Raw genomic sequence first — 22658 nt, 5'->3', positions numbered from 1 at the left:
GATATTTTATTTCAAAGCTAGAAGGAAAATTCTAAAGTTACAGCATAAATGCCCTAACAAGCAGTCCTATAGGTATACATATCAGGAACAAGATGATGAAGGAAAGATGGACATGTTTCTTTCTAAAAATCTCATAGCAATTGCAATGGATGCCTTAAAAAATAACATCACAACTCTCATCCTACTTGTGCTTCTTACCTTAGAGTAGATTGTATTCTACAATTTATTCATGGCATGTGAGGTATTCAATTTGAAAGTGAAGCTTTATGTTTGCAATTTCAAACTTTTATTCAATCATTTTGGTATACATAAAGATGGATGTGTTGTCTTCAATAAAATGGAAAAGAATCTAAATCTAATACTAGAGCATAGTAAGCCCTCTCATATGACACTTCATCGATTTGGTAACGCATTGTCCTTGTGTATTTGATACTTGCTTGTTTACATGGAATCCAAGAGGTACAAGCAAAAAATATATATATACAGTGTAGCAAATTTAAGTGTAATAGCTCAATATGGCAAGCATTGCATAACATAAAGTCTTTCAAGCACTCACTTATGTTGATTGCATTGATAAGTATCTGGTGCATATCAAAGATGCAGACAAGATTATTAATAAATCTTGACAATTAAAGCTCTTAGATTTTTTTTTGCACTATTTGCAAATGGTTGATTGGTGAATGAAATAGAAGTGTATATATTATTACAAAGTCCTTAATATAAGATCAATTGATAATTATTTTTGCTCAACTTCTTCTAAAGTTTTTTCTTATTATCTTTTAAAAGCTCTTATATTATTTCACTTCATGGTTTCCAGCAACATGAAGAAGAAGACACAAATTGCGTATATGATGTACTATAGAATTCATTACCTAAGAAGTCATATTATGAAAAGGCAATCCATTTTAGTATTTTAGCATTCAATATGAGGCAGTCCTATTTTGATGCCTCTAAACCTCTTGAAGTATCAATGCTCTTCTTTGTTTTTCATAATTATATGTATCTCACCATCAAGTTTGGATCTAATTCAGATCATTTTTTCTCATGATGTCCATGCTATATTTTGAAACTCATTTTGAAATTATTCTTGATGATTGTCTACATCAAAGCTATAAAAGTTTTTGTCATATTCGCAATTTGGAAATAAATACATGCAATCCTTTTGCTTTCAAAAGATGAATATTTCTCTTTTAGACTAAATGGAATCTCAAAATTTAATAAATTATCACAAAAAATAGTTTTTTTTTATTTTTTTTTATCAATAATACATTAATAAGTTGAAGTTATGTAAAAAATAACAATTATCTTGGATTCATGAAGAATTCAGACTAGCTTATTTAGATAGCAATGAGACCGTAATTTTAAGTTGCTCCCCACAAAACCAAGTCCCCTCCTTCACGTCTTATGAATTAATACCTCACATATACCTCCATCCCTTAGAATGTTGTACTCCAACTTCAAAATTCTCCTTCTAGCTTTGAAGTATAGCAACTAAGAAACTTCAAGAAAATGGGGAGCAACTTGACAAGCCCTCTACACTTTTGGGCAATTTGGATGGGTGTATTTGTTGCAATCTTGGATTGCATTTTGAATAGATGAAATAGCTAAATACTAAAGACACTCTATTTCATGGAGGATGATGATGGAATATGGAAGTACAATAAGATAGGACTAAATGAATTATTACAAGTTTTGGGAGGTGTGGCTTTAACAAAGTTAGAATGTGGCTTTAACAACTTCTTCAATATATAGATAGATAGATAGATAGATAGATAGATAGATAGATAGATAAAATGGTAGAGATTATTGATTTAACTTCCAATTCATAAAAAATATAGTTTTAATAGAAAATACATTATATTAAATACAAAAAAAACAACTAAAAATATTTATATTTCATTCTTTATATATATATATATATATATGAGAAATGAAATATATATAAAGAGTTAAATAGTCATATCATATTTAAGATTAAAACATGCTCAAATATCTCATTGTATGACACAAATTATTTATTGATTTTTTTAAATTTATTATTTATACCAAAATATAATTTTGCAAAGTATTTTAAAATATTAAACTTCAAGAATATAATTTCTATAATACATGTTATAAAACATATATAATATGTACCTAAATTTTAGTCATTTAATTAAATTAAGAAATATATAAAATATATTGTAAAATTTTATGTATTCCAAATATATTATTAATTAATTAATTAATTAAAAAAATAAAAACAAATAAAAATAACAACAACTATATTAGAACTTAATGAGATAATAAAATGATTCTACCAAAATACAACTAAGCTCACTTATCACACGATAAACAAGTTTCAAGAGAGAAGTAGATCAACCTTTTACAAATATCTATACTATTTTCAATGTTAAAGTTTTGTATTCTAAGATTTTACTGCCTTGTTGTAGAAATCGAAACAAACATAAATAAATTATAGCTGTTATTTCAGTGAAAACTTCACTTGCACTGCATGTTTTGCACATAAGAATTCGAGAGAAAACAATCGTGGTGAGTCGTTGAATGATGGAATACTGCGTACCTTCAAGTGATGATCTCCACCGGAGGAAGATGGCCTCCGCAATCCCCACTGACATTTCGCTATCACCTGCGGTTTCACATTCGAAATTCTTACATGGAAATCAGTTTGCAAATTCAAACATGCAGTACGTTCCGTCTAAAATCCACGCTACACCCGCTAAAGTGAGGTGGTGAACCTGCACAGGATGCTGCAAAAAACCATGTGACATTTCTATCTCGATCTCGCAGAATTGCCAAGTTTTCAAGATAGATTTTGAACGTGAGGGATGTGCCAGAGCCTTGAGAGCATACCGTTACCCTCCCAAACTGTCTTGATTCCCGTGAGAATGACCTGCGTGGAGAATACGGAAAGTTCTTGATGTTTGTGAGAAGAAAGCGAAAGAGACATGCCTAGGCAAAGACTGGGATAAAAAGACGTTTCTCCGAGGAAAGTACTTCGTGGTGCTATGACGGGCTCCAGAGCAAAGTCTGCTGCCCTGTGGACATCGGTGATGTTTCCATGGTTTCGATGGCTGGCTCGATGGCAGCCTGAGTGGCAGTCACTTTGTTCTGTAAGTTCTTGAGCAGAAAGGGGCACTACTCTCAAAGCCAATTCGTGCAAAATTGAACACCATGTTCTGAATTGAAGGTGAAATTTGTTTCAATTTTTTAACTCTCCAGACAGATTCGACGGTGGCAGAGAGCTCTCTGCGGTGACGTGCACTCGCAGCATCACCGCTTTAATGCATTTCATCTGCAGATCTCTACAGTTGCCCTCGCACATCCAATATTTAATAATATTCTTGAAGCGTTTACAACCCGAGCCAAACTCACGACCAGATATTTGCGCAAGCGGCATGAAATTTCCCCTACGACGGACACACACCATGACGCTCCTCCTTGGAAGTCATCCTCCTCGGTCGCCACAAACCAAACTCCCAACCTCATCATGAATGTATTTCGTTCGACTCTGTTGAGATCGACTGAAAGCTGCGGGTTCATCGGATCCTGGTTGCCATTGCGGCGTAGAAACGAATCACGGGCTTGTCATAAAAAATCGAGCTCGTTTGCGACTGCGCGATGGTCGCAGGCGTCGTCAGTGTCTGAAGAATTACATCGCGAAGTCCATATTTATCGAGCACATTATGAACATTAACTGTGGTGTCTGAGATCCCGATTTAGAGCTTCGATCGGATCGGAGATTCCTCACCGTCATGCCTTCCAGAATCCAGACTGTCGCAATCCAAGTGCCCGCCACCGCCTCTCGGTCTGCTGACTCAGCCCTAAGTACAGGTAAGCAGAGCTCTGGCTGCGCCAACTCCGATTTTCGGCAGTCGGGCCAAATGGTGGACCACGAAAGTCGCGGGAAACGGGTGGTGAACGCGTTCCCATCGTATATGGAACGTGATGGAGAAGGGAGTATCATCCCAGCACTTTCATTCTTTCACGTCATGCATCCATAAAAGTAACTTTTCCTCTCCAAAAGTTGATAACTGTATGTGCTTACTTTTCAAGGGTTCATTGTGTGAAAAAGTTTTGTTGTTGCAAAAAGGTTCATTCTTAAGGTTCAATGTTGGTGTTGAGTTAGTTTTTTTCTACTTAAACCCTGTTGCATGCTGTTATATTATTTTGTTTTTTATATCAAAAAGTGATCGTGATATGGTAAATGTATGATACATTTTTGTTAAGTATTTTAACTTGGAAGGGATTCATTGTTCAAGTCCCTTACTTCCACTTATAATGTATTATTCATAGTTATTTTGAAATTTTTAATAAAACATGTTTTAGTTTGGGCACTTGTGATATTTAAACTAATGCAAGGATGTTGATTTGAAAGGAGTAAGAAATTTAAAAGCTCTCACATGCTTACTGGTGTGTTTGATCTTTGTTTACATTGGATCTCTCTCTCTCTCTCTCTCTCTCTCTCTCTCTCTATATATATATATATATATAATACTCAAAATGTATTTTAGAAGAGAGCTATGGAGGATCCTTTTCTTTCATGTGATGAGTCTTATCATATTGCAAAAGGAAGGAACAAAAACAATACTTATCAGTTGTAGCATAATTTAGGTAACAATATTTTACTCGCTTCATTACAAAAATTGGCTTAAAAAGAAATGGTCACATTGGTTTTCATCCAAATTAATTTCAAGCAAAAATATAAGCATAGTCAGTTTTTTTTCAAATAATATTTTTAAATTATAAGTCATGATACAATTATGTAAATATTTCACATATAATATATTCTCATGCAATGACTCATTGTATTTTTTTTTTAAATTAATCAAATTTTATAATATAATAGTCACTCCTAGAAGAAAAATACTTTTACTTTGTTTAAGATGGTAATATAAAATTCCTTTATACACGATTTAGCACAACTGAAACGTCAAACTCGAGCTATAAAAAACAATGTATTAAATTGTGAATTGAAAAACTATCAACAACCATTTTAGTGTAATGTATTGCAGAAAATTTTCCAAATCTTGTGGTGTAAAGTCATTCACAATATCAATGATGCTCTGAGTTCGAATAATCCATATACCTTCATAACGTTGTAATTTTAAAATGATATTTTACTCAATATTATGTATATATTTCTATTTGTTACACAATAAATTTTATTAAGAAATAGTTTAAAAGTATCCGATACATACAAAACAACTGCAACAAACAGTGAAATAAAACCAGAACATTATACATTTTAATTAGAAAAAGTGAACATACTTGAACAAATAATTAACAATGTATATAAGCAAATGTATTTGTTGGATTATAGTTTTGATATGTGTGAAACAATTATTTTATAAAACATGTTATCTGAATTTAAATACATTTTTTAATCCACCTAAAGCACAAGTTTACTTAATTTGTTGTGGTAATATATATATATATATATATAGAGAGAGAGAGAGAGAGAGAGAGAATGAAGAATTATATATATTTATCACAGTAAAACATGTCGAACACAATGGACTTCAACATTGCACTATGAGTTAGGTAGTGTTAAAACAAACATTTAAAGCCAAAATTTCTAAATATGCACACAGTTGTAGAGAATCCTCATATTCCATCAGATTGTCTATGATGTGTGATCTACACAATAATGAAAGCTACCTTTTTAATCATCATCACAATGATTATTATGATTATCATAGAGGACAAGGTTTGATAATCATACTACTTTCGAATACAAAACTTTATCTCACGTTCAACAGTTCACAACATGGAATGAAACCCCATCCAATTTTTTTTGATAACGAAATGGGATATGGACACGCTTATTAGTGTTGGGATAGTATTATCTTTGGCTACGATTTTACAGCATAAGCCCATCGCAAAGTTTGGACGGGCCGGGTCTGAATGAGGATCACGTTCATGGGCGGGACGGGTGGCCCCCGCTGTGACAGTCGTTCGTTCGGGAGGCTAGGGTCGTCATTTTCTTGCGCATGGACTGTGGGCGACGGACGAAGTTGGGATGAATGGATGGATGGCGACGTTATAGACGCACTAGAAACGACGGACGGCACGAGTTCGTCAACGGAGGATGGACGAAGATAGAAACGTGCGTCCAAGTCGGGCGAGGAAGGGCCCCAGCAGGGAGTGGCAAGAGCTCTCGGGGGCGGGTTAGAGATTTCAAGGGTTATCAAGAGCAGGACGAGAAGAGAAGTGGTAAAGGGAGGAAAACAACTAGAGGGGAAGGTCTGCTAAAAATAAACTGTGGACGCACCAGGACGGATGAGCGCCAAACCCTAATTCCGGTCCCTTCAATCGTCAGCCGCGCTGGCGCCTGAAGACTTTGCAGCCTCCTCCCTCCCCTCTTCCCCTGTCTCCGTCCTCTGCTTCGGCCATTCTCTAGCCCCTGCACACCCCGGCGGCATCCCCTCTCCTTCTCCTTCCCCTTCTCTTCACTTCTCCACGGTGCGGTAAGGCGACGCTGCTGCTGCCTCTTTTGCATCGCCCGAAATTCGCACATTCCGAGTGGAGGCCTTGGGAGAGGGCAGGTAGAGACACACCAGATTAGGATCAGTCCATCGCGATTTCGGGAGGTTTTGAGAACAGATTGCGGTGTGCGCTAGTTTGAATCAGAAGGTAGGAGTGTATGAGTGCGTGGAAAATTTTCTGTAGTAAAACCCTGCGGAATCGGTGGTGAGTTTGGATGTGAATCGTCACTGAAAGGTTGATCTTATTGCGATCAGGGAGACCGAAGACTGGTGGGGAGGACTCGAAGGAGTCGTTTGTGGTCGTTCTTGGCTGCAGCTGCATCCGATTGAGCACGATGGCGATGGATACGGGGGTAGGTCAGGCCCTTGATGCCCAAGTTGCTCTGGTGCTGGCAGGCGATGGAGTGGCGCCCCTTGAAGCTCTTGTTGGCCAGCTGATGAATCCCGGGAATGAGCAGCGAGGCCAGGCTGAGCAGCTGTTCAATCACTTGAAACAGCATCATGCAGATGCACTTGTTATGAAGATGATCCATGCCCTCCAGGTTAGACAACCCGTTTTTTCCGCACTTCGATTTATCAACAGTCACGATTCCGTGGCGGGATCATACACAGTTCTAATTGTAACATGTTGATGACCACTTTGTAACATGTTTTTGGACACGCCAGTTTGTGCTAGGTGAAGATGTAACCATGTAGCCGTCGTTTGAATACATGTAAGTGATGTACAAGCTTGGGTAATGTTCCTGTATTCTGGTTTCTAACACTTTCACGAATAATGTATACTCGCGCCATAGCACACACCTGATCCTTTTTCTGGTTTTAAGAGCAGTTACGTTTGAGAATTTAAGTTCGATTTCTGCAATTTAAGCAATCTCACTAAATACATTTACACCAGCTGCACTGTTCTGATTAACTCCTTGGGTTTGGTTTAGTAGCCATGTCGGCTTTGCGAGTTCTTTGAGATTCAAAAGGATTTAGTTACAAACTAGATGGGTGGAATTATGTTTAGACCCATGAACTCAGACTGATGAGACTGCGGGTCTGCTCCCTTGCCATCAATCCTGTTTACTCTATTGGCATATGTCAGGGCTAATCATATTTCACTGTAAATAACTGTATCTCTCTAATTGAATTCATGGGCAGATTACCAAACCCTGTAGAAAGATTTTGTATGACTTAAGTCAACGTATCGCCTGTCACTGTATTGATACTTTTTATTCTCGTAGTCTTCTAACTAACCTACACAGTCGTTAAATTGCTCACCAATGGCTGGCTGTGTATTCAATCCCAGTCCATTATGTTGACGCGAGTTCTACTTTTCATTAACAGGTTTCCCAACAATTGGAAGTCCGTGCGATGGTGGCGATTCTTTTGAGGAAACTTATTACTAAGGACGATGTGTCTCTGTGGCCACAACTTGCACCTGCTTCTCAAACAGCGGTGAAAGGCCAGCTCCTACTTTGTCTCCAAAGAGAGCAAGAAAAAAGCATTTCAAAGAAGCTGTGCGATACTGTTGCAGAACTCGCTGCTGGAATCCTTGAGGAAGGATTGTGGCCAGAGCTGCTTCCCTTCATGTTTCAATGCGTCAGCTCAGATTCCATGCGATTGAGAGAGAGCGCTCTTCTGATGTTCGCCCAACTTGCGCAGTACGTTGGCCCCCAGCTTAGGACTTACTTACCCACCCTTCACAACGTTTTTCAGCAAAATTTGTCTGCACAAACATCGGGCGATGTACGCATTGCAGCCCTTCGGGCCACTACGAACTTTGTCCAAACACTAGAAACTGCTCAAGAGAGGGAACGGTTCCAAGACCTTCTTCCAGGAATGTTGCAGACTTTGTCACTTGCTCTCAACAACCATGAAGAGGCTACTGCACAAGAAGCACTAGAGATGTTCATTGAAGTGGCTGGAGCTGAACCTCGGTTTTTGCGTCGCCAGCTTGGTGAAGTTGTTGGCAACATGTTGCAAATTGCCGAAGCAGAGGAGTTGGAAGAAGGAACTCGACACCTGGCAGTGGAGTTTTTGATCACTTTAGCAGAGGCTAGAGAGCGGGCCCCTGGAATGATGCGAAAATTACCTCAGTATACCAGTAGACTTTTCGCTGCATTGATGAAGATGCTACTAGACATCGAAGACGATCCTCAGTGGTACGTTGCCGATACAGAAGATGAAGACAATGGAGAGACCGCTGATTATGAAGTGGGTCAGGAATGCTTGGACAGGTTGGCCATATCTCTCGGAGGGAACACAGTGCTTCCCGTGGCATCTCAAATTTTGCCTTCCTTTGTCAACGATGCGGACTGGAAGAAGAGGCATGCGGCTCTTATTACTCTTGCTCAAATTGCTGAAGGGTGTGCCAAGGTATGTGTTCGTCACTAATCCGGGGACACCGTATAGTGCAGAGAACTTGGCAAATTGAGGCTTGCGAAAGGGCAAGCTGTTTTCTAATTTAATGACCCTGCTTAGAGTATTCTGGCGGTGGCTTGCAGGTTATGATTAAAAGTTTAGACTCAGTCGTCGGCATGATTTTGAACTCCTTTCGGGATTCACATCCTCGCGTGCGCTGGGCTGCCATAAATGCTATTGGTCAGTTGTCCACTGATCTAGGGCCCGACTTGCAACAAAACTACCATCAGCAAGTACTTCCTGCACTGGTGAATGCAATGGACGATTTCCAAAACCCCCGCGTTCAGGTAATTTGAGTGGTTGCGTTTATCACTCTTGTTTTGACTATTTTGCTGTATCCATTGTTGCTACAGATGATTGCATTTTTCTGGTCTGAGCTGAAGATCCTATTTCATTTTCTACTGTTTTCATCCATTGCTTCTGATTCAAACATGTGGTTGGGTGTTGTTAATGGTTGGAACATGTTTCTGTTAACAGGCACACGCTGCAGCAGCAGTATTAAACTTCAGTGAGAGTTGCACTCCTGAGATCTTGACCCCATACTTGGACGGAGTCATCTCCAAGCTTCTCGTTCTTCTCCAGGTATACAATTGACGACATTATTGGTCCGCTTATGCCGTTTTATCAAGACTATGTAGATGATGGTCCTTAATTTGTGGTATTTAGTGTGAAGATTCTTAGACTTACATTGCTTCCTTAACTTGGAATGATTAATAGTATTGTGAATCGTGAATTGTATCAGAATGGAAAGAGAATGGTTCAAGAAGGGGCTTTGACTGCTCTTGCCTCAGTTGCGGACTCTGCCCAGGTTTGACGCGATAAATTTTCTAAACTTGTCCTAGTTGCATATTTTCAATTACTAATGAAAGTTCTTAACCAACTGGAACTGATTTCTCGTTACGCGCTCTAGCCATGAAAGACGCATACTGGCAGATGAGTAGTATATTAAGTTGTGTTTGCTTAAGACATACCGATGGCCCTTGTTTTCATGCAGGCTCACTTCCAGAAGTATTACAATGCCGTGATGCCTTATCTGAAGACCATTTTGATTGGAGCCAACGACAAGCAAAACCGCATGTTAAGAGCCAAGTCAATGGAGTGCATCAGCTTGGTAGGTATGGCTGTGGGAAAGGACAAATTCAGGGATGATGCAAAGCAGGTTATGGAGGTTCTCATGACTTTGCAGGGTGCTCAAATGGAGGATGACGACCCTACCATTAGTTACATGTTGCAGGTAATTTTTTTCATCTAATCGCTTGTTTATACTTTTATGTGTGTTCTAGCTTCGATACTCCTTGCATTCTCAAGTATGCTCGGAACTAAACCTGGGCTCTTCTTTTAGGCTTGGGCCAGGTTATGCAAGTGCTTGGGTCAAGAGTTTTTGCCCTACATGAGCGTGGTGATGCCACCACTGTTACGATCTGCTCAATTGAAACCTGATGTCACTATTACTGATGCCGATTCTGATGATGAGGGCAACGATTCCGACGATGACAGGTGTGGAATCTAACGCCACGAATGTTTTTAGAGATAACGTACAATTTATTCTTCACCAACTAGTGTGTAGGTCTCGTACTGAGGTCGATAACCTCACTCCTTCTGTTCATGGCATACTATTTTCTAACCTTCATTTTGGAGTGCGGAGTCTCTGATTGGGGCTTTATTGGATATTCAGATTATACAGATATGTAATGTGAATGTGTAATCGGGCTTTGCATTGGTGATCTTTTCTAGAGTTTAGTGGCGCGTGCTAGAACACTCTATGTTCTGATTTGGGTTTAATTTGCCTTATTCTCAAACGGAATGGTCTGATTTCAGCGTGGAGACGATCACTATTGGGGACAAAAAAATTGGCATTCGCACAAGTGTTTTGGAAGAAAAGGCGACTGCATGCAACATGCTCTGTTGTTATGCGGATGAACTGAAAGAGGGTTTCTATCCATGGATTGATCAGGTGCAAGATACTCTTCCTTTTCTTCGCACCTTTGGTTCTTTTCCTGGATCCTTGAATCAGCATATCGTTTATGTATCCGAGCGTACAGCGGTGATTTTAAAACTTTATTCAAATAATAGGTTTTTGAGGAAGTGAGGTGTTCCGATGCCTTTTAAGGTAAATCTAAATTATTTCAGAGTTTTTAATTGCCTCTTGTATTTGCTGGCGCTTTCAGGTTGCTCCTATCCTAGTTCCCCTGTTGAAATTCTACTTTCATGAGGAAGTTCGGAAGGCAGCTGTGTCAGGTTAGTGCTTGGTGCTTTTTATGTCGATGTATGTGGTTTGCATTTTGCGCAACGCAATTCTCATTTGGCTATGGAGGATTCAAAACGTACAGCACATCCGGAACTGACGCTGTTTCGACGTAGTTACGTGTTTTTTTTCACAAGCTTCTCTAGCTCCATGAATTATGTAGTTTTAACTCGTTTGTGCTTATTCAGCCATGCCCGAGCTGCTGCGTTCTGGTAAACTGGCTGTGGAGAAGGGACAAGCAACTGGGCGTGCTGAGACCTATGTGAAACAGCTGGCAGATTACATTATCCCACCTCTTGTAGAGGCTTTGCACAAGGTAAATTTTTCGTTTTGTTACGATCTAATTTTCTCCATAGTGACCATCTCCATACTCTCTTCTTTTTGGTAATTGTTTTGGAAGCAGTTCGATATGGTGATCTGATCTGGGCTATTGGGGACAGGAACCGGAGACGGAAATTTGTTCCAGTATGTTGGATTCTCTGAACGAGTGCATTCAGGTCAACAATCACTTTCACTCTGTTTGTTTTAGACCATGTATTGTCGCTTAAGTTACACCTTACTGGATATTAACTTGACGATGTTGGTCTAAACACCTACAGATCGCAGGACCGTTGCTTGATGCAAATCAAATCAAGTCAATGGTTGAACAGTTTAAGCAGGTCATTACGGCAAGTGTCACTCGCAAAAGGGAGCGAGCTGAGAGAACTCAAACTGAAGATTTTGATGCTGAAGAAGGGGAACTTCTTGAGGAAGAAAACGAGCAAGAAGAAGAGGTTTTCGAACAGGTGTGCACCTCGAAGTACTAATTTGTTTTTGATTTTTTTGTAGTTTTTAAATTCAAGTTATTATGTTTCTGTATACGTTATGTATTTTTTTTTACTATGTTTTACTTTGCAGGTGGGAGAGTGTCTGGGATCTTTAATCAAAACCTTCAAAACAGCCTTCTTGCCCTACTTCGAGGAATTGATTCCATACATCAAACCCATGCTGGTGCGTCCTCCTGTCCTGTGAAGTTCTTAATTTTTAATTTATTTTGCTTATTTACAATGGTGTATTACATTTTCCTTCATTATCGAAATACTTGCTACAGACTGTCCTTTTGTCAACTTGATTGTCGAGCGTTTAAGTTATCATTGATTATTACTCTGTGTAGGGTAAAGAACGCACTCCTGACGAAAGAAGAGTTGCCATTTGCGTTTTCGATGATGTTGCTGAGCAATGTGGCGACGCTGCGATTAAGTAAGCACTTTCATTGTCGCAAGTATTCACTCAAAATTCACTGATTACATTCTGAGGGTTGCGTCTTGGTAACTCACAAAAATTGAAATGCTGAGGTTATTGGCAGCAGGATTATAAAGCGATCCAAAACTATGATCAATTTCGCCGTGCTATGAATTTAGTATAGTGGAACGATGACTACTGCTGGTTACAAAGTTATGTTTATTTTATTACACGCGATCGGTATAGATCTAATTCGCAAAGCCAGTGGTATTTCTCGCTGATTCTTGGTCTTTGTTATTTTCAGATATTATAGCTTATTTCTACCATCACTGTTGGAAGCTTGCAACGACGCCAGTGCTGATGTTCGACAGGTAGGTTTTTTACACGCTTGATTCCTCTAGTCTGTATTTTGGATCGTATCATGACCTGCACAGGTAGATGTGCATTTATAATAGCGTCGCAGTCGACTTGCATAGTCGTGTCGTCTTAATCTTGATGCTCGATGATAAAATAACCGTGATATTTATAACAATTTTGGTTTGAATATTCAAAATGGTCAATATTGCAGGCATCAGTATACGGTATTGGAGTATGTGCTGAATTTGGTGGAGATGCATTCAAGCCATTAGTAGGAGGTTGGTTTTCCAAGTGGGATGTTATATTCTTTTTTGTTAATTAATGCTCATTATTTTCTTGACGCTTATGGTTGTTCTTGCACTTTTACTGGAGTAATCAATTTTCATGTGGTACGGCAACTTTGGGTTACACATCTGCATTTTTAGGAGTAAATATTTTGTTTGCAGAAAAATTTAAGATAATTCTGGCTTGTTGCGGCAGATGCTCTCGCAAGACTTAATGCTACTATCAGTCAACCCACCTCACGCTCGACAGAGAACATCATGGCAACTGATAACGCTGTGTCCGCACTTGGCAAGATTTGCGAGCACCAAAGAGACAGCATTGATGGCTCTACAGTAAGATTCTTATGTTTAACTTACAATTATAGCAATTACATCAGATGCCTTGCGTTTTTATTTTTATTCATTCAAATGTTCTCGCTCGTAAAAACTTCCTCTACAATCACATGTGAGTCGTAAATATCGTCTAATACTTGCCCGAGTTTTTGTATTTGCAGGTTGTGCCAGCTTGGCTAGGATGTTTGCCACTGAAAGGCGATCTTGTGGAGGCCAAGATTGTACACGAGCAGCTTTGCAAGATGGTTGAGAGGTGGGCTATGTCCTTTCATAGGATCTATATGAGAACGGAAAGATGTGTTATTCCGCAGTACTTACCCACCTGTTATGATCATCCCTAACAATTCTATTCTCTCAGGTCCGATCCGCTTCTTCTGGGTCCTAACAATCAGTATCTCTCCAAGATCATCTCCGTTTTTGCTGAGGTATAGTATTTTCAGATCTCCAATTTTTTGTTATTTCTGAAAGCCGCTGGTTTTTTAACTGTTGATTCTCGTTCCATCCTGTACTGAGGAAGCTCTTCCAGTCGTGTTGGACATTACTCTCTCCTCTCGCTTTTTTCAATCATCGTTTCATGCAGGTATTGAGTGCTGGAACTGAACTAGTCACCGAGCAAACTGCCGCGCGTATGGTTGGTTTATTGAGGCAACTGAAGCAAACTCTTCATCCTGATGCGCTAGCGGCCACCTGGTCTGTCCTAGACCCTCAACAGCAGTCAACGTTGCAGTCAATTTTGGGTGCTCCATGATCGCAAGAAGTTAAATTTAGTTCAAGTTCCCTTTCAAGACAAATTCATCATTGGATATTTATAGTTGTATGGGTTGCCCTAAATTTTTGGTCCCGAGAAATCTTTCCTTAGTTCGATTGCTGAGGTGCCAAGACAATGGTTCGTCATTTGGGTTGTAGTGGAGCTATTGTAGATTTTCTACATGGATTGAACGAGGGAACATCAAAGTCGGTGGATTTAGAGATCACGCAGAAAACTACTGGTGCGAATGGGAAATTTACCGAGCAGAAGTTAACCATTGTGAGCGCCTGATTTAGGATTTACACCCTGTTATCATTTGTCACAACTGTGCTTTGGCACAATACACCGTCCCTCAGATTCTAACACGAATCCTTCCATATTTTTATTTTGTTTTTGTCTACACCCATCTGGAAAGTATCAAGGCAAATATCGATCATTGTGTAGTTTAACAGATAACTAACTTCATTTTGAGCGCTTTTAAGTTGGGATACCATTTATGAGGATGCCGTATGTTACAATATGCATATCGTGAACACACTGTGGTAGCCGTATAGGAGCTATATATTAAATATGAAAGGCGCAAATAAAATAAAATATTAAATAATGTTTTCTGAAATGACTTATCAGTTATGACTCTAGTTAAATGCCAATTTAGAATCACCTTGTTTGCAGGTTTCTATGGTGGGCAATGGATTAAGATAGTTCGTCAATTACTGTGTTTGCTACTCTTACACTTGCATTTTAGAATTCCAAAGTTTTTTTTTGTCTGTGGTGTTTCCATAAATGTATTGAGTTACTGGTCAAACACGTATTGTCAATGAATTCTATTTTCGAAATCTAATGCAGAATGTCGGATTTAGAATGCAACACTATAATAGTGAATTTGGTTCAGATCGAAGCTGAATCTTCATTATGAGTCCACCGAGCAAGTTGCTAGATTGTGGATACATGCTGTAGTCTCTTGGTCTTGGGGTCTTGGAGTGAAGTTTTTTAGCTTCTTTTCATTCTCTTCATAATTTTTTGTGACTTTTTACTATATTCTCTTAATTTTAAGTATGCTTGACTTGAGCCCTCTTTGGTTGTTGCTATTTGTCCTATTCAGATATCAAGTTTGATTTAGTTGACTCTATTAGATGACAACTTAACTAAGTTGGGTCTTCTAGACTTTGTTCAATTGGATGAATACAGCTATGAATACTATGTCCCTTCCACTCCATGTTTTGCCCCAAGACTTGTAGGATGAAGTTTCATTTTCTTTTGTGTTCTTTTGGTACATTTGACTTGATTCTTCTACCTTTGTCTCAAATATTTGTATTATTTTATGTATATTCTCTCATAGAGTTAAATTGGATCTTTGTTAAATGATCAATTGTGCTCTGATCATTCAATCAATTTGTTTTTTTTTTGGCAATAATAGGGTCTTTTCAAAAGGTCAAAATTTTTGGTATAATATTTTCATCTACTCAAGAAGGCCTTAATTTGTTGCTTGTTGCTTGATTTGATGGAGAGAATTAGCATTTAGTACTTTTATCTTAGTTTAGAATTGACTAAATTGCCTTCTCTCTCTTGGATGTAATATATTCTTTCTTTATCTTGATTTATATAACATCTTATTTAAAAATTTAATTTATGTTTCAACTTTTCTATTTAAACACAAAATTAGTTCTATTCTTCACTACATTTGAATTGTCATGATTGCTACTATTTTTCAATTTCTCAATTCAAACATTACTATTTAACCAAACTTCTTTTCTAAATCAAAAGTTTTATTTACTTATTTATTCATTTTTTTTACACTCTTTTGTTATAGCTCCTTGACATAACTATATTTACCTTATAACTTCTAATTTTTTTCTTTATTAATTATAAAATCATTCATAATACAAAACTCCCTTGAGTTCTTGTAATTAATTTAATCCATCTCTCATCCTCCTTTCTTTGTCTTCCATTTCCTGTTCTGACTTTATCATCCCTATTCTTGTTTCCTATCCCATATTCATGTTCTTGTTTCTTATTCTATGTTCATATTTTTATTTCTTGTTTCTTGTCACCATTCTTATTTCCTATTCTCCATCCATCTTCTTATTTCTATCCCCTTTCTTTATTCTTATTTCTTATTCCTTGTCCTTGTTCTTGTTTCCAATCCCTGATACCCATTCTTATTTCTTATTTCCTATTCTAGTTCTTGTTTCCTATCATCTTTTCTTATTCTTGTTCTTTATTCCTTGTTGTCATTCTTGTTCTTTATCCCTCCTTGTCACTCTTATTTTCTATCTCCTATTTCCATTCTTATTTTTCATCCTCTGTTTCTTATTTTTATTTTGTATTCTATGTTTTCATTCTTATTTCCTATTCCTTGTCCCTATTCTTTCCTATCCCTTGTCCTCGTTCTTGTTCCTTATCCATTATTGATGTTCTTATTCCTAGCCCCTTGTCCCTCTTTTTGTTCCTTATCATTAAGAATGACAACAATAACTTTGAACAAATGTGTTTTTTTATAAAATTATTTTGTAACTAGAAAATTGTTAATGTTGTATTGCAATCTTTTGATTGCAATTAAAAAAATGATATATCTTATTTTAATTTAAATATTATTGGATTATTGGATTGTGTTTTGTTTATTTGGCAAATCTAAAAAATTGAGTTAAATTTTGAAATGTGTAAGTCTTTTGGAATAGATATCATATGTAAAATCAATCGTTGAAGGCTTTTGGTTTAGGATTGGTTTTCCAAGTAAGAAATAGGAATTGTTTTGAAAGTTGTATATCATTTTCTATAAAATAGGAATGGAAATAGAGATAAGGGGTAGAGATGGAAGACATGATCTAAGAACAAGAGACTAGGAATAGGAATTAATAAAGAAGGAGAGAGGAGAGGAGGTCAAGGGCTGAAGACAAGGGGTGGAGGATAGACTAAATAAATGATGAGAATCCAAGGTGTTGCATTAATAACATGGAGTTGTTTCTTTAGCAACTTTATATTTTTTAAAAAATTATTCAAGAACCTTTTTATAAATTTTATTTTTTAATCACTTATTATTATCTAAAGATATTTAAATCAATTAATAAAGTATTTGTATAAAAATTGAACAATCATGATAGTTATATTTATTTTTAATACCTTTGCTTTAATCTATTTGATAGTATAGTCTATAAACACCAAGAAATTTTAATTTACTATTTAATATTTTTCACTTTTAATAGATCTAATAAAATAAAAAATCTATCAATTTTTTTTGCATTCAATTTAATATATTTATAGAATAATCTAAAGTTATATTCTATAAAAAATAGTTGTTAATTTTAAATTCTTGACATTTTTGGAAGCACAACATTAGATTCTTGTTAACCTTGGATATCATGCTAGTTGGATTCGGTTAATTTAATAATTAATATCTAAATTTATAAAAATAATATATAAACTAGATCAGAGGTCTAATGAATAGTTTATATAACAAAAAATTAATAATAAATTCATGTAGATTTTTTGGTTGAAATTAATAATTTCTTTTATTGTTTCTTTCAATAAAAAAAATCCAAAAGTGATTATTAAACATATTTCTAAAATAAAAAAATCTTAAAGATAATAAAATTAAAACCTAGAATATAGATATTTTCTAAAAGATAAATCTATTAATAATAATAATATCTTTAGTTTTTTTAATATTTTTACTATTGATTTTTATTTATCAAAATTTATAATAATTTAATCAAGCATATATATAAAAAAAGATGATTTTTGTCAACTTAAAATATAAAAATATACATCTATTAAAATACTATATTTTAAAGAAATTATATAATTTTATATCTTTTAAAATTATTTTATAAATTTTTTTATTCAAAATATAATCTATGAACTTAAAAAAATATTTTAAAAAATAAATCATTTTCTTGTAACACAAAGGATAGTTTAGTATGTAGAAATTAAATTTAAGAATGTAAATCATTGATTTTAAGATGTAATGATATTTCGTAAAATGTTTTTAAAAATAATTATTTTAATCTTTTCGAAAATTTTCTGTAAAAAAAAATCTTATTAAATTGTCAAATTTGTAAGACAAAAGATAAAAAAACTAAAAACAAGAAAATATATTATAATATTAAAAACAAGACTATAAACGAAAAAATACTTAAATTTTTGTTAAAATTATGTTAACATACTATATATATATATATATATATATATATATCTATCTTCCATTTCACTTTCTACTTATATGAATTCTTCCTTGCTTAACTTTAAGTGAGATAACTTAAAGTTAGTTTCAAGTGGGATATAGATGGACTTGTATTCTTTTACATTTAAGAGTTTTGACACCTTTTTAATGCACTTGCCTTAACTCACACCAATCATGCATTAGATAAGATCTTCTATAAGTGCAACTCTTAGAGAATTATTTAATTTTTTTAGGTCATTTATTTCATTTTTCTTTTGTAGTTTTGTCTTCACCTATTTTATTTTATAAATAGTAGTTGCTTAAAATATCAAATTATTGATATATATAATTGAAATTAATAAACACTCTCTTGATAGCATCACATATACAAAAGACCTATATTATTCCTTACGAATTATTTTATTACAAAGAATGTATCAATACATAGATATTATGCTCATGGTAATTATAAGCACTCACATGAGGATTTCTTAACTTGTATATAAGATGTTCTTTGCCTTGTTGTAAAAATCCATGAGATTGGTCAAAAGATATGGCTTCTTTCAATTTAAAAATAAATAAAAATGCCATTTGTACATCTCTTTGATGCATTTTCAAATTCATTAATGCCTTGATTTTAAGAATAGTCCTAATGTTGGTGAATTTAGCAACATGTACAAATGTCTCATTGAAATCAACATTAAATTATTGTAAGTAATTTTTGACCACTAATCTAGTATTAAATCTCACTTACATCTATTATATCTTATCTAATACAAATCTCCCACTTGCAATTAATACTTGTATAATTCAAAGATATAGAGGTAATTTCAATGTATCTTTATTTATGATAGATTGAATTAAAGATCCTTCATATAATTTATAGTAAAATGGTTAAGAAAATAATACCAAATACTAAATAAGTCTTTTTTTAATTTTTTAAAAATTAGCAAATAATGCTACTTCTATTTTGTTTATATTTTGAAATTGATAATGGATAAATTTCTTTTTTGTAGGGCTATGGCCATTGTATCTTTTTATTTGATACTTTTACAAAGCATATATCTATACATAATATATAAATATATAATTTATAATTAATTATTTTTAATATAAAAATTAAAAATATCTATTTTTAAAGAAATAAATAATATTCTATATAATTGAATTCTTGCATGATATAACTATGTTATATAAGATAAATTATATTTTTACAAAATATAAACTAAAATAATGTCTTTTTTAAAGTTCTAATTAGTATATGAGAAAAATATTAAATAAAAAATAATATATATATATATATATTAAATCTTATATAATAATTTAAAAAAATTTACATGCAACTAAATTTATATACATAAAATTTTATTAATTTTATTTTGAGATTCTAAATCAATTTTTACGTAAATAAAATATTATACTTTCAATTCAATCTCAAGCAAATAAATCTTTTAGAATTTAGTATCTTTTTAGAAATATACTAAAATATTAAATTAAATTTAAATAAGCCAAATATACTTGATATTATAATTTTATGATAATTAGAATGTACAAAAAAGAAATTAAAATAAATTTAATAATAAAAATAATTTATTTTCATTATATTTTAATAAATATTAAGCACATATACATTTACTTAGATTTAAAGGAGTTAAATACAAGTAGATAGAAGTAAGTAAATTTGATAATATCTTGTGGAGAAGCTTTTTAGAAGTTATATGTATGCAAACTTGACCTTATACAAATCTATAGGTGATTGGTAGGTTGAAAATTTGGCTAACAAGTTTGCCATGTATCACACATATTGGCAACTTGTACTAGAAGTTTACCATGTGGTACTATCATGTAGTAACATAGCTATTAGGTAAAAGAAGAAAGGAAAGATTATATTATAGATGAGCTTAAATAAAAATATTCTAGAAATTTATCTTAAAAATATACATAATAGAAAGGAGGTAGTAAAAATTAATAAGTGCTAATGTTACTTTCTTGTAGAAGAGACTTCTATTTACTTAGTAAAGACATAAATGAGTCCAAGTAAAGTTAATAAGATAAAAAAAATAATATAAGCATCTTTAAGAGAGAGTTTAGAATAGGTTTTAGCAAAAATCACCTCAAAAGATGAAGGATTAATACTCAAAGTGGACCATTTGTGAACCAAGGTTAAAATCACATTCAAAGGCTTAAAACCGTGACATATGGAAATACCAGGGTTTTTTGGTTGATTAGAGAGTATGGTCTAAAAGTAGACTTATGAAAAAAATTGACAGTTTATTTCATATGATTTGAAAGTATATTAAAGTTTTGAAGGCTTTTCAAAGTGAAAGGTGGATTCAATAAGTTTGGATTTTGAGAAGTAAATTTTTTTTATAAATTTGAAGATTTTGTAAGTCTTATAGCATATTTATAGGTAAAAAATTGTTAATTTGTCATTATATCTGTCTTTAATATGTTTAAAAATTTTAATGCCAATTAAGTAGTTAGATTGAAGTTTATGAGAATTTTTGTGGATTTTGGTCTCAGATATTTAAAATTTAGGATCAATAAGGAATCTTGTGATTTTACAACTTTTTCTAGTTCAATTAAAGTAAAAAATTATAAAAAGAATTTTAGACTAAGAAATTTATAGACCAATAAATTTTTTGAAGAAATTGAACAATTTAGCAAAGAAAAATTGTTGTTGAAAGATCAACATTCAAGTTGGAGAAGGAAGGCGACCAACATCTAAGAGGTTTTGGAAACTTTTCTTTCAATCAATAAGTTTTATTCTCCTCAATTTTTTTATGCTTGTTAATTGCTTGAGGATTGGAATGTGAGTGAATTTTTTAATTAAGATTAATGGTTTGATTAATATTTATTGAGATTTAAAAATAGATTTAGGAAGTGATTATGGATTTAGTAGGATTTAGTTTAAGATTTAGAATTTGATTAGGATTTGGTTAAGATTAATTTATAATTTCATTAGGATTTAGTTAGGATTTAATTAGGATTTATTTAAGAATTGTAAAATTTTTATTAAGATTTTTTTAAAACTACATTAAAATTTGGTTAAATTTTATTTAGGATTTATTTAATACTTCTAATTTTAATATATATATATATATTTTTTATTATTCTTTTAATATTTTTTAAGGTTTTTGTTATTTCTTTATAATTTTTTATTTTATAATTTTTTTGAAATTAATTCATGACTTCTTTATATTCTCTAGTAATTCTTTTAAATTTCTTTTAGATTGATTAAAGTTTGATCAGATTTATTAAGGTTTAATTAGAATTTACTTAAGATTCTATTAGACTTGTTAGGATCTTATTGTTACATTTTCTATTCACCTTCCTTAATTAGGTGCTTGGTGCATTCTCAGACAAGAATTTATGTTATATAATAGTGTACATGTGAGACTTGTCTTACAAGTTAAACATGTGTCTTGCAAGTTGAATATGTGTTGAAGATCCTATAGAATGTTGCTACATAGCTTCTAGTAACAGAATATATATATATTTAAAAGCAAAAGTGAAGCCTTTTTTTATTTTTATCAATGTCTTTTTTTTACTTATTCTTGTTTCAAAAGTCTCTAATCTTCTTGTCTTTGGCAATAGCCATTCTAAATTTAATACTATACTACCTTGGAGTAAATTTTTATTCTTTTTAAGTAATACAAGAGTGTATTGATGTTTTGATTATTTGTGATTCATGTCTTTGGTAATATAATTTAAAAAATCAAATGGACCTAGTAAAATAAAATTTAAAATGATGATTTTTAAAAATATTGATATACTTATGTTAAATTAAAAAATATAATAAATTTATATAAGAAAAAATTAAGTTAATTATAAAATCAAAAAATATTTCAACCAAAATTATATTAATATCTAAACATATAATGAGTACTAAATAATAGCTTGTTACATCACAAGTACATACATCAATAAAGTGTACAAGGAAAAAAAACTCCAAAAATTAAATCAAATCTATGATAAAACCAATTCCATCCATACACCATCTTATGCATTACTATATTAATTAATACATCAGTGGAAGAATTATAATGCAATTCCAAAAAATATATAATTGGCCTTATAAATTAATATATTATAAAAATAAAGTAGAGAGAGAAAGTGAGTACACGAAGAAGAGCTTTATAAAATGATGAAGAAATAGTAGAATCATAAATGTAGCATTAGAAATTTATGGAGTATACCAACCTCAAGTAAACGGTGGTTAGATTGTTGAAGCAAAAACAAAACTCTTGTATGTTATCAAACATTTATTTATTATACTTAAATAATGGCATAAAAAAAAGAGCCAATATTTCTAGAGATTTGTTAATTCTTGTCTACAACATATTGATAATGTGGCTCAAACAAACCTTAAGCTACAAAAGGGATTTACACCTACATTGCAAGATCTTGCTTAAGA

The 22658-nt window shown here is 33.6% G+C and overlaps 1 protein-coding gene and 1 long non-coding RNA gene across 3 annotated transcripts; one reads left to right on the top strand and one right to left on the bottom strand.

The window, feature by feature from the left end:
* Positions 1–689: 689 nt before the first annotated feature.
* Positions 690–3838, bottom strand: LOC141045958 (uncharacterized). Its single transcript, XR_012218587.2, has 3 exons — positions 2854–3838; positions 1417–2629; positions 690–1098 (listed from the first exon to the last, which is right to left on the bottom strand). It is a non-coding gene; the product is annotated as an uncharacterized LOC141045958 (long non-coding RNA).
* Positions 3839–6222: 2384 nt separating this feature from the next.
* Positions 6223–14467, top strand: LOC112288556 (uncharacterized). Of its 2 annotated transcripts, none has more exons than XM_024532836.3 (21): positions 6223–6548; positions 6744–7030; positions 7818–8849; positions 8978–9181; positions 9372–9476; positions 9637–9702; positions 9889–10128; positions 10237–10391; positions 10713–10848; positions 11063–11132; positions 11328–11455; positions 11580–11636; positions 11739–11924; positions 12037–12129; positions 12293–12378; positions 12665–12731; positions 12929–12995; positions 13198–13334; positions 13496–13587; positions 13693–13759; positions 13915–14467. In XM_024532836.3, exons 2-21 carry the CDS (start codon positions 6824–6826, stop codon positions 14080–14082), a joined length of 3363 nt encoding a protein of 1120 aa, XP_024388604.1. In that variant the 5' UTR covers positions 6223–6548; positions 6744–6823; the 3' UTR covers positions 14083–14467. The 2 variants fall into 2 exon arrangements, with proteins under 2 accessions (XP_024388604.1, XP_024388603.1); XM_024532835.3 differs by having other exon boundaries at positions 6306–6636.
* The last annotated feature ends 8191 nt before the right edge of the window (positions 14468–22658 follow it).

This window comes from Physcomitrium patens, chromosome 11 (genome assembly GCF_059467195.1).
Source record: "Physcomitrium patens ecotype Gransden chromosome 11, ASM5946719v1, whole genome shotgun sequence".
In the NCBI taxonomy this organism is placed as follows: Eukaryota; Viridiplantae; Streptophyta; class Bryopsida; order Funariales; family Funariaceae; genus Physcomitrium; species Physcomitrium patens.
The sequence above is the reverse complement of the archived record's forward strand: the minus strand, read 5'-3'. Positions and strand labels throughout refer to the sequence as shown.

Bases quoted from the DNA above. Each gene is read 5' to 3' on its own strand.
- LOC112288556 (XM_024532836.3), top strand. From the start codon at position 6,824: ATGGCGATGGATACGGGGGTAGGTCAGGCCCTTGATGCCCAAGTTGCT. The intron at 10,849-11,062 runs GTGCAAGATACT...TGGCGCTTTCAG, and splicing joins TCTATCCATGGATTGATCAG to GTTGCTCCTATCCTAGTTCC. The intron at 11,456-11,579 runs GTAAATTTTTCG...TATTGGGGACAG, and splicing joins TTGTAGAGGCTTTGCACAAG to GAACCGGAGACGGAAATTTG.